The following is a 12,510-nucleotide window of genomic DNA, read 5'->3' on the forward strand; positions in this document are numbered from 1 at the left end:
TCTCAAAACAATATTTTTTTTATTTATAAAAGTAAACACAGGCCAAACGCAACATATCTGATATATTAACTTTGAGCTATGGTATTTTTTCACTGAATAAAATCGAACAATCATACAATTCTATGACATTATATTTAAAATGTTGTCGTTTTTTTTGTTATGAGAAACGGTTAACTTGAAAGAACTTGTTTTGGGGCTTTAAAGGGTTAAAAAAAAACTGTTTTTAGAGGAAAAAACAAAACAATTTTAACAAAAAATAAGATTTATAAACATGGTGGCTACTTGTTAAGTCAAGAACATTTAAAACCCGGAAAACTATTGAAACCATATTGCAAATACAACATGAAATTTACGTATTATTGCAAAACGTCCATTTTGATTCAAGCTAAATCGCGTAATTGAACCCCAAAAATTGAACTTTTTGAACTTGAGGGTTAAAAGACTTGCTAAGAATTTGTTATGCTAACAAGTTTCAGTGCGATTGATGGCAAAAGTCAATTGAAACGCGCAAAAATGATAATATTGTCCGTTCATAATGCCAAAGGTCGAAAGAGAAGTCGAGCCTGCTCGTCATTCTGAGGGACGTCACACAGCGGATGTAGCAAAGCTCGTCCGTGGAAACAAGTGCGTATGTTCTCACCCAGTTGCTGTTGCATCCTCCTCAGGATGTCTTCCGCCTCTTCCCTGGACAAATGGGCGGGCATCTTCCGGGCCAGTCGAACGGCTTCGCCCTATGTACGGAAAATGGAGTCAAAAACTGGACAAAACTATTCACAGGTTGACATTTTGGGGTGTATTTGGAACAGGAAAGTCAATAGTAATGCTTACCTGGGTACGGATCAAAATCGAGGCAGGATTTGGACCTACTAACCGTGATAAATGAGGTATTACTGTACAGTGGTACCTTGACATATGAGTACCACGACATGGGAGCTATTTGAAATAAGAGTAGAATTTTGAGCAAATATTTGTCTTGTAAAATTTGGAGCAAATATTTGTCTTGTCAAATTTGGAGCAAATATCTTGTCAAATTTTGAGCAAACATCTTGTCAAATTTTGAGCAAACATCTTGTCAAATTTGGAGCAAATACTTATGTCAAATATTGAGCAAATACTTGTAAAATTTTGAGCAAATATCGTGTCAAATTTTGAGCAAATATCGTGTCAAATTTTGAGCAAATATCTTGTAAAATTTTGAGCAGATATTTATCTTGTAAAATTTTGAGCAAATATTTATCTTGTAAAATTTTGAGCAAATATTTATCTTGTCAAATTTTGAGAACATTATAGCAAAATCAGTCTAATTTTAGTACTATTACACACATTTTAGAAGTATTAAACCACTAGTTATTTATAACTTTGTCAATAGATGGCGAATCAGAACAAATAAAAATGTTTTTCCAATCCATTGGTGTTTTTTCAGAGGGTTTGAACGAATTAATTAATTTTTAGTGCATTTGAATGGGAAACGTTGATTTGAGTTACGAGTAAATCGACAGACATACTGGTACTGGAAGCTGGTACCACCGTACTTCATTTCGGGCCACTTTTCCTCGACTTTCCATCACTCACCTGTAGGTAGTTGGACACTTTGAGCGGACGGCACTCCTTCACCGTTTTGGCCCTCCTGCTAAAAACGGCAGTGGCGATCTCCCTCAGGTCGTCCAGGCCGAGGAAAGGCACGCGGTCGGCCAGCGCCGTCACTTCCAGACGTCTCCCGGCGGACGCGTGGCCTGGCCAAGACAAGCACAAAGTCAGGATTAATAAGATTGCATCTCCAGGAAATGAAAATAAATAAACATTGTGATTTACAGTTTGGTTGCTCCCCCCTCCCATTCAAACGCTGCGGGGCCAAATGGAGTGTTAAATGACTAATAGAATCCCCAGAAGAGCCAAAAGGAAGTCGGGAAGAAAATACGACCTGTCATTTAAAGAGGAAATATCATAAATCAGGCAAATGTATATTTCTGACATCGAGATGGCACGGTCAACCTTTGAGTTTTGCGTTTTCCACAAATATTCCCGGATTGGACATTGGCATCCCGTGCCAGTGTTTGGCAAAAGCCCCAGTGGGGATAAAAATTCTCTAAATTTTTCGCAGGGCAAGCATTTTGATCACCTGCACGCCCGCTGAAAAGGTCGCGGCGTGGCTCGGGCAAGACGCCAACTTCCACTGTGGCCGAGCTCGTTCGGCAACAAAAACAAGGAACGGGATGCTGAGAAATAATCCCGGTAATGAAGAAGAAATCGGGCCAAACTGTCACTTAGCGCGGCCATTATGTTACGAAACGCCCAGGGAAAATATTTACACCCGCTAGCACGTTGCTCGGGGCTTGTTTTGCTTTTTTGCTGCCACTCTGAAAGTTGGTGGGTAATATTATATCCTGACTGGAATGCCTTGAAATCCACAGAATTGACATTTTCAAAAAGCACTATGAATGTCATCCAACAAAAGATCATGTAGTGTTAATTAACTACAGTAATCCCTCGATTTTCACGGCTTCACGACATCACATTTTTTTTGCCGGAGGACATTTTTTTTTGTTTTAATTTTTTTTTAATTAATAAAATTTTACTAAAAGCCACTCCCTGTCCTACTAGAACTTAGCACTGCGTTTTGTTGTGTATCGTGGCCTAGTCTAGTCTACATTAACCGCAAGAATTACTGTATTTTGTTCACCTGGAGCGAGGTTGACTTTAAAGCCGTTGGCTACAAGTCTTGGGTCAGATATGAAAATCCTCCCGTTGACATCTGGACTTTGTTTCTCCATGTTGCATAAAGCGTCCATGTAGTTCCTTCCCCCTAAACAGCTACGGAAGAAACAACAACAACAAAAAACACAAGGAAAATTGTTAGGGTTGGCGGTAAATAATCATGTTTTTGTTGACGGCAACAGGCGGCCAATCCATCGAGAGCTAAGTGTCAATAGTTTTATGTTCAAATTGGATAAATGTTTTTTTTGTGGTTGATTAAACTGCAAGATTTATTTTTTAAGTGGAAAAAATGAAGAGGAACTTTTTTTCCAAATACCACCACTTTCGTTTTGTTTGTGTTTTTCTTACACAATGAATTAAAAAAGTATCTTAAAATAACCCCCCTCAAATGATTTAAAATAATAATAATTTAGCATCAGAAAATATCAAAATTTGGAATCATTTTTTACTGGTTGCCTCCAATGTCATTTTTTAACAACTTTGGCAAAAACTTCATCAAAAAAACACAATAAGATAATTAGCGACTGTTAAACTTGCTTCAATGTGCTCTAGCCCCTCAAAATAATTAGAAATGTTGAAATTAAAAACATTTTTTGCGCTTTTTTTGGCCCAAAACCCAATGTCTTGTAACTCATTTATTAATCCAAACAATCAAATTCAACCCTTGACTTTAAAACGATGCATATCAACCCTTATTTCAAAAATAAAACTGAATGCATCATCTCAAAAAGGCATCTAACCATGGCCCGGGATCAAGAAAATGACCGATGTACACTATGTACTGTATTTAGCCGTAAAGCTGATATTAGCAATTGGTCCTTAAAAGCATTGTTGATCGGTAGCCAGCTTTGGCCGTCTGCAAGTGAGAAGCGAGTGACACATTACCTCTCGGTGACGTGGATTGCCTTCTGCAGAATGACCGTTGGGAGGATGTGATCTTGTAGGAGCCTCTGAAGCAGCAAGGACTCCTGCACCCGATACGGGTTGAACAACATCAGTTTCTGACCGCTCGAAACGACCCAGGCGCTCTGAGAGGGCAGCCGGTTTAGAAGACGGAGGCCCCGCGGCGGCGTGGCCTCGCGGGCAGATGCCAGACGCCGTAGCCGCGAACGGAGGCTGGATAGGCAAAAGTCGACGGTTCGGGTGGGCTTGGGCGGCTCTGGCGGCGACTCTGGCGGCGACTCTGGCGGCGACTCTGGCGGCGGCTCTGGCGATAATGGCATACTCCTGAGCCTCTCGAAGGTCTGAGTGGAGAAGAGCTCTTCCAGAATCTGCTTGTTGGTAAGCGGGGCCTTGCGTTTGGAGCCCCGTGCCGGGACCGAGCTGCGCTTTTTCGCCCTGCTGCGGGCCAGTTTGGCTGCGCAAGTGCGCTGGTGGAGTTCTATTGTTTTTTGGGCTTTCTCATCATATCTGTAAGATAAAAAAAAAAAAGATATTCTAAAAGTGACAATGCTGAAACTTGTCAAATGACTAGAGAGGACATTTTAATCAAGCCATATATGACCAAGCCATAAATGAGCAAGCCATAAATGACCAAGCCATAAATGACTATTCCAATTGACTGTTTTTTTTTTATTCAGTCTTTCCCAAACTGTCTTACCTTAGAAAGTCCATGTCCAAATAGTGTTTACATTTAACAGATGACACTGACAAGCCCCCTCATTTGTCTTTTAAATAAAGTTTTTTTTGTCCTGTAATCCCTCGAATATCGCGGTTAATGGAGACCAGACATGGTCTTAATAACCCATAATTTACCTTTTTTTTTCCTCCAGTGTTGACTCCTAGTAGCAAGAGTGGCTTCCACTTACGAGTTTCTGCGTGGATTTTCACATTATTATGAACGTAAAAAATATATATATTTAAAAAAAATGTAAATATTATTAAAAATTAAATACTTTTTACCTTAGTGCTTAGTCATAGTTGCAAAAATGGCTTCCATTTACAAGTTTCAATGGGGATTTTCACATTTTTAAATTCATTTTTTTCAATAGTTAATAGCCCAAAAAAGCACCAAATTCGCAATAAGTGAAGACACGATAATCGAGGGATTACTGTAGGCAATTTCTGTCTTTTAAATGAGGATGGCTTCAAAAAGAAATAGCCAAATTTCTAGAAAATATCCATGAAACTTACCTCTTAAGGTCTTCCACCCCTAGATTTCTCCACCTGTCATGAACCGCCATGTTGATCTCCTGTAGTCCGGCCCCAGGGTTCTCCTTGACAACCTCCGATCGGACGTCCATCTGAAAAAGGGCAAACGCTGACAGCGGCGCCCTCAGCGTGCAATTGCCCATCAGGTCATAGGCGTTCAGAGCCACGGGCCTTTCCGTGATGACGTTGCCTGTTTTTCTTCTCGCTTCCATCTCGCCGCCAATCGGAGCGGAGATTTGATGGACGGTGACTGGTCGCAGGGGTTCTCCCGATATGGGATCGGTCAGGGCCGTGCCTTTGCTCCATTCTTCGCCCGATATACGGCATCTCTTCGAGTCGGGGTTCTTCTTGGTTTCTTCGGGGAGTTCAGTTGAAGAACCTGGAATTTCATCACTCTGGGGCTCTTCAAGGTTGGGATTGGTCACATGACCCAAAGCCTCCTCTTCTTGAGTGCCGGTTTTTGCGGACATTTCAGGGCAAAACTCTTCCGTCGGAGGGTCGGCACTCGGTCGATAACCGTAGACAGAAACGAGTAGTGCTTCTAACGCGGTAAACAAAGCTTCCTGAAAGCCAAGAGAGAATTGATTGGTCATCGGGACGTTGTTTTTTTTTGCCTGTGATGGAGTTTAAGGAAATACCTTGTTGTCGAGAAGAACCTGGGTCTTGTCAGGCGTCACATTGATGTCCACCGAAGCGGGCGAAACGCTGATTTTAAGCATGGCGATAGGGTAGCGGTTGCGCGCCGAGTCATCTTGGTATTGCGCCGAGTAGTGTTGACGGAGTAACTGTTGGGAGATGGGAGGAGAATTGATTGGGAAGTTCTTAGGAGTAACAATACGAGAATCTTACTTTAGTGATTTCCTTATGGCGGATGGGTCGCTTGTTGATGTAAATGAAGGTCCTTTCTGGACCCCAAGTGCTGGTTGAGGAGAGATCGGCTCCTGGTTTGGGGAAAAAAGCCTCCAGAAAAATCTGCAGTCAACAAAAAAAATATATTAGTCAATAATAGCAACATTAAAAAACTGGAAAACTATCTTGTAATATCAGATTATATAACATGGTTCTTTCAATGAATCTGTCTGACCAAACTTCAAGTTTGGAAGATTGTGTACAAAATAATAGCAAAATTAAAAATAAAATTAAAAACTCTCATAGTATCAGATTGATAACACAGTTTTTTCACATTAGAAATTAGCAAAATTAATCTGCCAAGTTTGCAAAATTTTGTACCAAAAAATTCCAAGACATCAACAATGGCTGGCTCTAGAGGTGACTGTGTAGTTCCCTTCAAAAAGAGTGCTAAATTAGCTAAAGCTACTTCTCTCTTCATACCTGGAACTCAATAGCAAGTACCATATTTAAACTTCCATCTCTGAACCTCTTGGCCAATCATCTTAAAGTCTGACTATTAAATGAACAAAATTGTGATCATAATAATGTTAAAACGGTGCTATTTTATGTGTGGGTGGGTGTGCGTGTATGTTACATTGTTTACTCTTACATATTTGCATATATATGTTCATTAACATGAATATAAATATGTTCATTCATATGTTGTCCCTTATTAAATAAATCAAACTCAAAGTATGGCGTTTTGTTAACTGGATGCAATGTCATATTGGCGACCAGCACTGGAGAAAAATGAGAGAAACAAAAGAGAAAAATAGTATATCTGTCAGAAGGTATTAACGTTGACTTAGCAAGCCGCACGCAGCCTACCTTGACCCAAAACAAAAAAGTTACCGCTCAGATCTTAATTTAATTACATGAGGCACAACAAAGCTTAGCTAACAAAAAAAAAAATCACATGCCCTTCATCAGGAAAGCAAGGCAGTGATTGGCCGGTGAGCAGCTGGGCACATTTGTTGGCTTGGAACCAGCTCTACTTGGCTATTAGCTCACGCTCCACTATCATAGGAATTTTTATCATAAAGAGACGTCCATTGTTGTTGTGCTTGGTCATATTATGCTGGAGTAAAACGGGAGTGGAATGATTTAGGGTAAATGGCAGGGTTCAAAAATAATAAAAAAATAAAAATAGTTCACTTTTACAGGTTGTGAACCTCAAAAAAGTAAATATATGTCATGACTATTTTTTTTTATAGCACAACAACTGGAATCTTATTTACAAAACTTGATTTGTACTTTAAACTTAAGATATTAGAGATTAGTTTAACAATGGATTAACACATTCAGTAAGTAATAAAGAGAAAAAAATGATGTCTATCAATGATACGGCCATTTTTTTGGAAGATAATTCCAAATCATGCCATCATCAAATGTGTGCTTGTCTCCGTGTTCAAGTCTAGTTATTATTATTATTATTTTTTTTTTATTAAGCTGAGCAGAAAAAACTAAATGATTGGTCATTGTCAATTTTTTTTTTTTTTTGCAATCTTTGATCCGGATTATATAATGTTTTGGGCCCTACCTCACGATTCCTATAAGTCTTGATTTCATTTGTTTTTTACTTTTAAAATGGTATTTACAACCTAACCTAATTCCTCTATTTTAATTGCAATGGTTGTTTTGTATTTCACAACAAACCTGGTCTTCCTCTTGTTGATGTTGACACGGAATTAGGTTGGCAACTGTATTGGGGCCCAACCTAGCCATGAGAGCGTTCCTGTGGTTAGCCGCATTGCCCTTCTGGAAGATCACCACCTGAAATCAAGTGGCATCAATGAATCAACATGGATGATGATTTCAGTTTTCAGAACTAGCAGACAACCAACATCTTGGGACCAGGATGAAAAAAACAAACAAAAAATCTGCACATGGCCCTGTATTCTGCAAGTCAACACCTGAGTATGCATCCACAAACATAATACATAAATGACCCCTCAAAAAAAGAAATACAAATAACTAGTACAGTAGTTGTATTTCTTTTCCAAATCCACGCCAGGCACGTAGGAGCTATTTGACGTACAGTTGGCGCACAAAAACGGATCGCCCTCGTAAACAGCTCGTAAAGAAGCCGTGAAAGACGACACACGGGGCCCCCAATAGCAAGAATGGTGTCTGAATGTACCAAATGGAGGCATAACTCCCAGTTAACAAGTTTGAAAGTGATTTCTAGGAACGTGGCGTGGCATACGGTGGCGCCGTGGCCCCGGCCTGACCCACCTAGCCACACACACACAAACATTTGCACGATTTGGGGGGGCCCGAAACAGAAACTGCCGCTGAGTTCAGCAACTTACTCAAGCATCATAATCAGCTAAATCCGACTTGACGCTCACTCATATTTTGTGTTTTGGAGCAACTGACAGCTGTGATTAGCCTTGGTGAGAAAGTGGATGAGGGATGGAAATGGCCAATGGCTTCATATTTCTATGACTGATTAAGTTTAATCTTCTAAAAAGGACTTGAGAATGCTTAAAAATGTGTTTGTATTATAATTATTATTATTTTTTTTGGAGGTGGTTCAATCAAAAGTAAAAAAAAAATTGCTAAAGAACACGTGAGGAAAATGCAGGTGACTTAATTTGACCCATTTCAAACGTTATTTTCTTTTAAAAAAAACATGAAAAAACTGCTTTTTTAACACATTATTTTCTAATGTTAGCATCTCAATAGGACCCAAAGCATACAATTATACATGCAAAATGTCCAAAATCTAGGATAAATTAATAATAAATATCGACTATTTGAAAAAAATCTGCATTATAGTAAAAACTGCAATTTTTTTTAATACTGCAAATTCCTTAATGTGTTTTCTCGGTGTAAAAAAATAAATAAAAAACTTGCAAGTACCAAATCTGAAGGCTACTGAGGACACCTTGTGGTTGCATTCAATTACACCATGTGTAATTACTGTTAATAACCTGGCATAATTATTTTTCTATAATACACCAAAAATATTTTGATTAAAGTGTGAATATACCAAGTGTAAAAAAAATGGACTTAAAGCATTACTAGGCTAAAATACATACGAGGGAGGGTTTAGCTTACCTTGTTGTGGCTCAGCCTGAGTCTCACTTCCGGAATGATAATGGCGTAAGACATCAGCAGTTCTTTGACTTTTTTCACCTCCTCCTTGCACTTTTTGGTTGTGGAGAAATATTGTCGTCTTACAGGAACATTCTTGAAAAGGTTCAGTGCGCTAACCATAGTGCCTGCAACAACATTTGAACCAAATAGATGAGTACACATATTATTACAGCATGTACTTTTGCTGGCTTTCCTCTCAAAATACTGTATATTTTAGTATTATGCTAACAAAAGTCGTTTCTGTTGTTGTTTTTACAGGATTATGAGTCATGGGAAAAAACTAAGTCAAATTGATGAAGAAAAAATGGAAATATAGGATTGGTTGAGCTGAATAGTTGAAAAAAAGTCACTTTTAAAACATGTTACTGTTGTTGAAATGCAAAGGTTTGCCATACCTTGAGCAAAGTGAGTTGGCTTCTGGGATACCACGCTCCCTTTGTTATTAAGCGTATACTGAGTGCCGATGTCATCATCCTCCGTCCTGGTGGTGATCAGAACCTGGAGAAAGAATAGACAGAAAAACTGGACTCGTCTGCAGAAAAACACAATGCTTACATATACAAACATTGATTTTTAGTCTTATCTTAGACTTAAAGGAATGTTTCCAGCACGTGCAAGACGAAACAACAGTATGCTGTTTATCCCTAAATGGTGATAAATGGAAATTTGAAAGGTGAAAGTGAGTTGGACTGACCTCCGCCATGGCGCATATTGAGCCCAGAGCTTCTCCCCTGAAGCCGTAGGTTTGGAGGCTCATTAGGTCTTCATGGCTTTGGATCTTGGAGGTGAAATGGGGCAATGCCATCACCGGAGTGTCCACGGCTGAGATTCCTCGCCCATTGTCGCGTACCAGGATCTGATCCAAACCATAGTTCTCCTGCATTTGTGGATAAAAAAATGTTCATTAGATTTTCACATTTACAAACACAATAAACCTGATGATTGGCATAGGTATTCTGTTTACTTTTTTTTCTTATATCAAAAAAAACCCCATCATAGTATTGTTTAGTAAACTGTGATTCTTTTTTGTGCAGCATGCAAAAAAATGTTAATTATGAGTTAGCTAGAAAATAATTCAAAATATAATCAGTTAACGTGGCGACTATGCAGTCAAAATGTAAAACTAATTGTTTGGGGCTTTAAGATCGTATTTATGGGGAAAGTGTTTCAAGTGTTGGACAGAAAAACTTAGTTTAGAAATATAAAATATCACGATCGCAAGATACAACTTGGAAAGCAAGAAGTTTGATGGCGTTTTTTGTTCACATCTCGAATGTACCATAGTAGCGACAATTCAACATTACCAGTCTGACATCGATGGCATCAGCTCCAGCATCCAGTGAGTTCTCCAGCAGCTCTTTCACAACATTTAACACCGAAGTGATGGTCTGTGCGCTGGACAATAGTCGAATAGTTTCGCTGGGTAGTTGCTTCATATCGAACCTAAATATGAAAAACAAAACGAAGAAAGTACTGTTGGCGTCCACGCCATGTGGAGCGGAGTCGCAGTTGGATGACGTCGATAGTTTTCGATGTTTTTTTTCCCTAGACTATGCCAAACGCTTAATTTTTTTGATAAAAACTATATAATTACTGTATACAACTAACTACACAAATACTACAGGAAATTGTAATTTTGTTTGGCCTGTAAAAATTTCGTAAACAAATGTTTATTGCGCATATGGCCTAATTTCAATACAAAGCGTTGATTGGTTGGGATCAAAAATGGGCCGAGTTCTAAAGACTTCCTATACCCTGAGTTTTAACTGCAAGGTGCAACCGATCCAAAAACATTTGTAAAATGCACACATGTAACACATGACACACCATTTGTCATTTTTTTAAAAACTTTTCAACACTTTACTAAACATGTAACTACAATACAAACGCATTTCCCCCTAGTCGTATTCCTGCCTAACTCTAACAGGAAGTCGTGTTGTGACTGACGTTCATAACGTAATGCACTTTGCGTTCATGCACTTCCGCTTTTGTCTCCCTGCGCTCGTCGGCTAAAGAAAAAGTGCACCACAACAAGATCTTTTCAATTTCTTTTGGCAGCAGATCGCCTCTTTGGGCACTTCCATTACTCGCTGCTGTAACAAGTAAGTCTTCGGCTGTTTTAAATCTCTCCTTTCCACGTATTTCAATCAAAAGTAGATCAATTCCCACGCGTTTTCTGCGCCATCTGCTACGTGACAAACAGTTTTGTAGTACAAACATACAGTACAGGATCTAAATGACTAATATTTCAACGTAATAGTTATTCCATATTTCAGTGTGTCCCAGTCGTCAGTTACAAGTGTCATGGTGCATCTATATGAAACGCATTTATTTTGGTAAACATCTGTTACCATGGAGTTCCAATTTGCAGGCTGAAATACTTTGAAATTTTGACGTAAAATGTCATTGACTGACTTTTATTTTGAAATGTCACTTTCTATTTTCTCTGAACCTACTATAAGTTTACATTGACTATATATACTAGCATATACATACCATTGACATAAAAGACTATACTATAACCAGATAAAAGGCAACAGCCTGATTAAAAGGATGTATGCTATAAAGAAAAGTGAACTTGTATTCCATATTATAAACGGTACAAGGGAGAAGATGATCTTTCTACTTTGTGGTGGTGTTGTAACAGTGCAAGCATTCATCCATGCTGGAAGCTGAAAGCAAGCCAGGGAACAAAGTTCAACCAGATTTGCGCAATGGACTTTTTTTCTCGATAGGCAGTTTGGGTGCAGGTTGAATGAAGGCCGGCTCGACGCTTGGGTATCAAATCTGTTGTTTTGATCTTGCAGACCAGAATGAATGTGGGTGTGGCACACAGCGAGGTGAACCCAAACACCCGGGTCATGAACAGTCGAGGCATCTGGCTGACCTACGCGCTGGGGGTGGGAATCCTTCACATTGTGCTTCTCAGCATACCATTCTTCAGCGTTCCGGTGGTGTGGACGCTCACTAATGTCATCCACAACTTGGTGAGTGCCACTAAGTGGCTTTCAAGTTTGGAAATTTTACAAAATTTAGAATTGAAAGATGTAATTTCTTATTAAAATCAGTCTGAGAAGGCTAATAGGTTATTTTTTTGCACAAATTAAAAAAAAAAACATTGAATTTGCCATCCATTGTTAAAATAAAAAGGAAAAAAATACTATTGTTGTTGTTGTGTACACTATCATTAACAGCTATGTATTCCTGTTATTTATAGATGGACAATTAAAATTTACAGTCATCTATCCTAAAATTCCAATTATTTTTTAAATCTGGGTTGAACAATACATTTTCGGACTTATTGTTGCCTGTCGGCTAGCAGTTAGCATCTTGACGTCGCAATTTTCAGCCCTTGTTAGCATATTTTTTGTGTATGGTTGCTCTAATGTTGACATTTTACTCACATTGTATTTTACCATGTACAGGGAATGTACGTGTTTATGCACGCGGTTAAAGGGACCCCCTTTGAGACCCCTGATCAAGGCAAGGCCAGACTTCTCACCCACTGGGAACAGCTGGATTACGGCGTGCAGTTCACGTCTTCTAGAAAGTTCTTCACGATTTCCCCTATCATCCTGTAAGTTTAAACCTTATGCTATCAATTGTTTTATAATTTTCAAATTGAATTCAATTTAACCCGTAACATGTTTC

General features: G+C 39.0%; 2 protein-coding genes across 3 annotated transcripts in view; one reads left to right on the top strand and one right to left on the bottom strand.

Annotated features, from left to right (window-relative positions):
* Nucleotides 1-12,510, bottom strand: part of pms1 (PMS1 homolog 1, mismatch repair system component) — a 16,834-nt gene continuing 4,324 nt past the window's right edge. Inside the window, exons 3-14 of one of the 2 annotated variants that reach the window (XM_077728360.1) lie at nt 10,164-10,302; nt 9,554-9,736; nt 9,255-9,357; nt 8,821-8,984; nt 7,414-7,530; nt 5,716-5,838; nt 5,505-5,651; nt 4,849-5,429; nt 3,601-4,125; nt 2,681-2,811; nt 1,573-1,733; nt 1-731 (exon numbers count right to left, since the gene is read on the bottom strand). In XM_077728360.1, the coding sequence (XP_077584486.1) occupies nt 531-731; nt 1,573-1,733; nt 2,681-2,811; nt 3,601-4,125; nt 4,849-5,429; nt 5,505-5,651; nt 5,716-5,838; nt 7,414-7,530; nt 8,821-8,984; nt 9,255-9,357; nt 9,554-9,736; nt 10,164-10,295 (2,568 nt within the window). In that variant the 5' untranslated portion in view covers nt 10,296-10,302 and the 3' untranslated portion in view covers nt 1-530. Of the gene's footprint in view, nt 732-1,572; nt 1,734-2,680; nt 2,812-3,600; nt 4,126-4,848; nt 5,430-5,504; nt 5,652-5,715; nt 5,839-7,413; nt 7,531-8,820; nt 8,985-9,254; nt 9,358-9,553; nt 9,737-10,163; nt 10,510-12,510 lie in introns of those variants that run through there. The other variant, XM_077728359.1, reaches the window with a different exon arrangement.
* Nucleotides 10,799-12,510, top strand: part of ormdl1 (ORMDL sphingolipid biosynthesis regulator 1) — a 2,482-nt gene continuing 770 nt past the window's right edge. The window contains exons 1-3 of the mRNA XM_077728373.1: nt 10,799-10,961; nt 11,667-11,846; nt 12,285-12,436. Coding sequence (XP_077584499.1) covers nt 11,673-11,846; nt 12,285-12,436 — 326 coding nt within the window. The 5' untranslated portion in view covers nt 10,799-10,961; nt 11,667-11,672. The remainder of the gene's footprint in view (nt 10,962-11,666; nt 11,847-12,284; nt 12,437-12,510) is intronic.

The sequence above is a fragment of the Stigmatopora nigra genome, chromosome 11, assembly GCF_051989575.1.
Source record: "Stigmatopora nigra isolate UIUO_SnigA chromosome 11, RoL_Snig_1.1, whole genome shotgun sequence".
NCBI lineage: Eukaryota > Metazoa > Chordata > Actinopteri > Syngnathiformes > Syngnathidae > Stigmatopora > Stigmatopora nigra.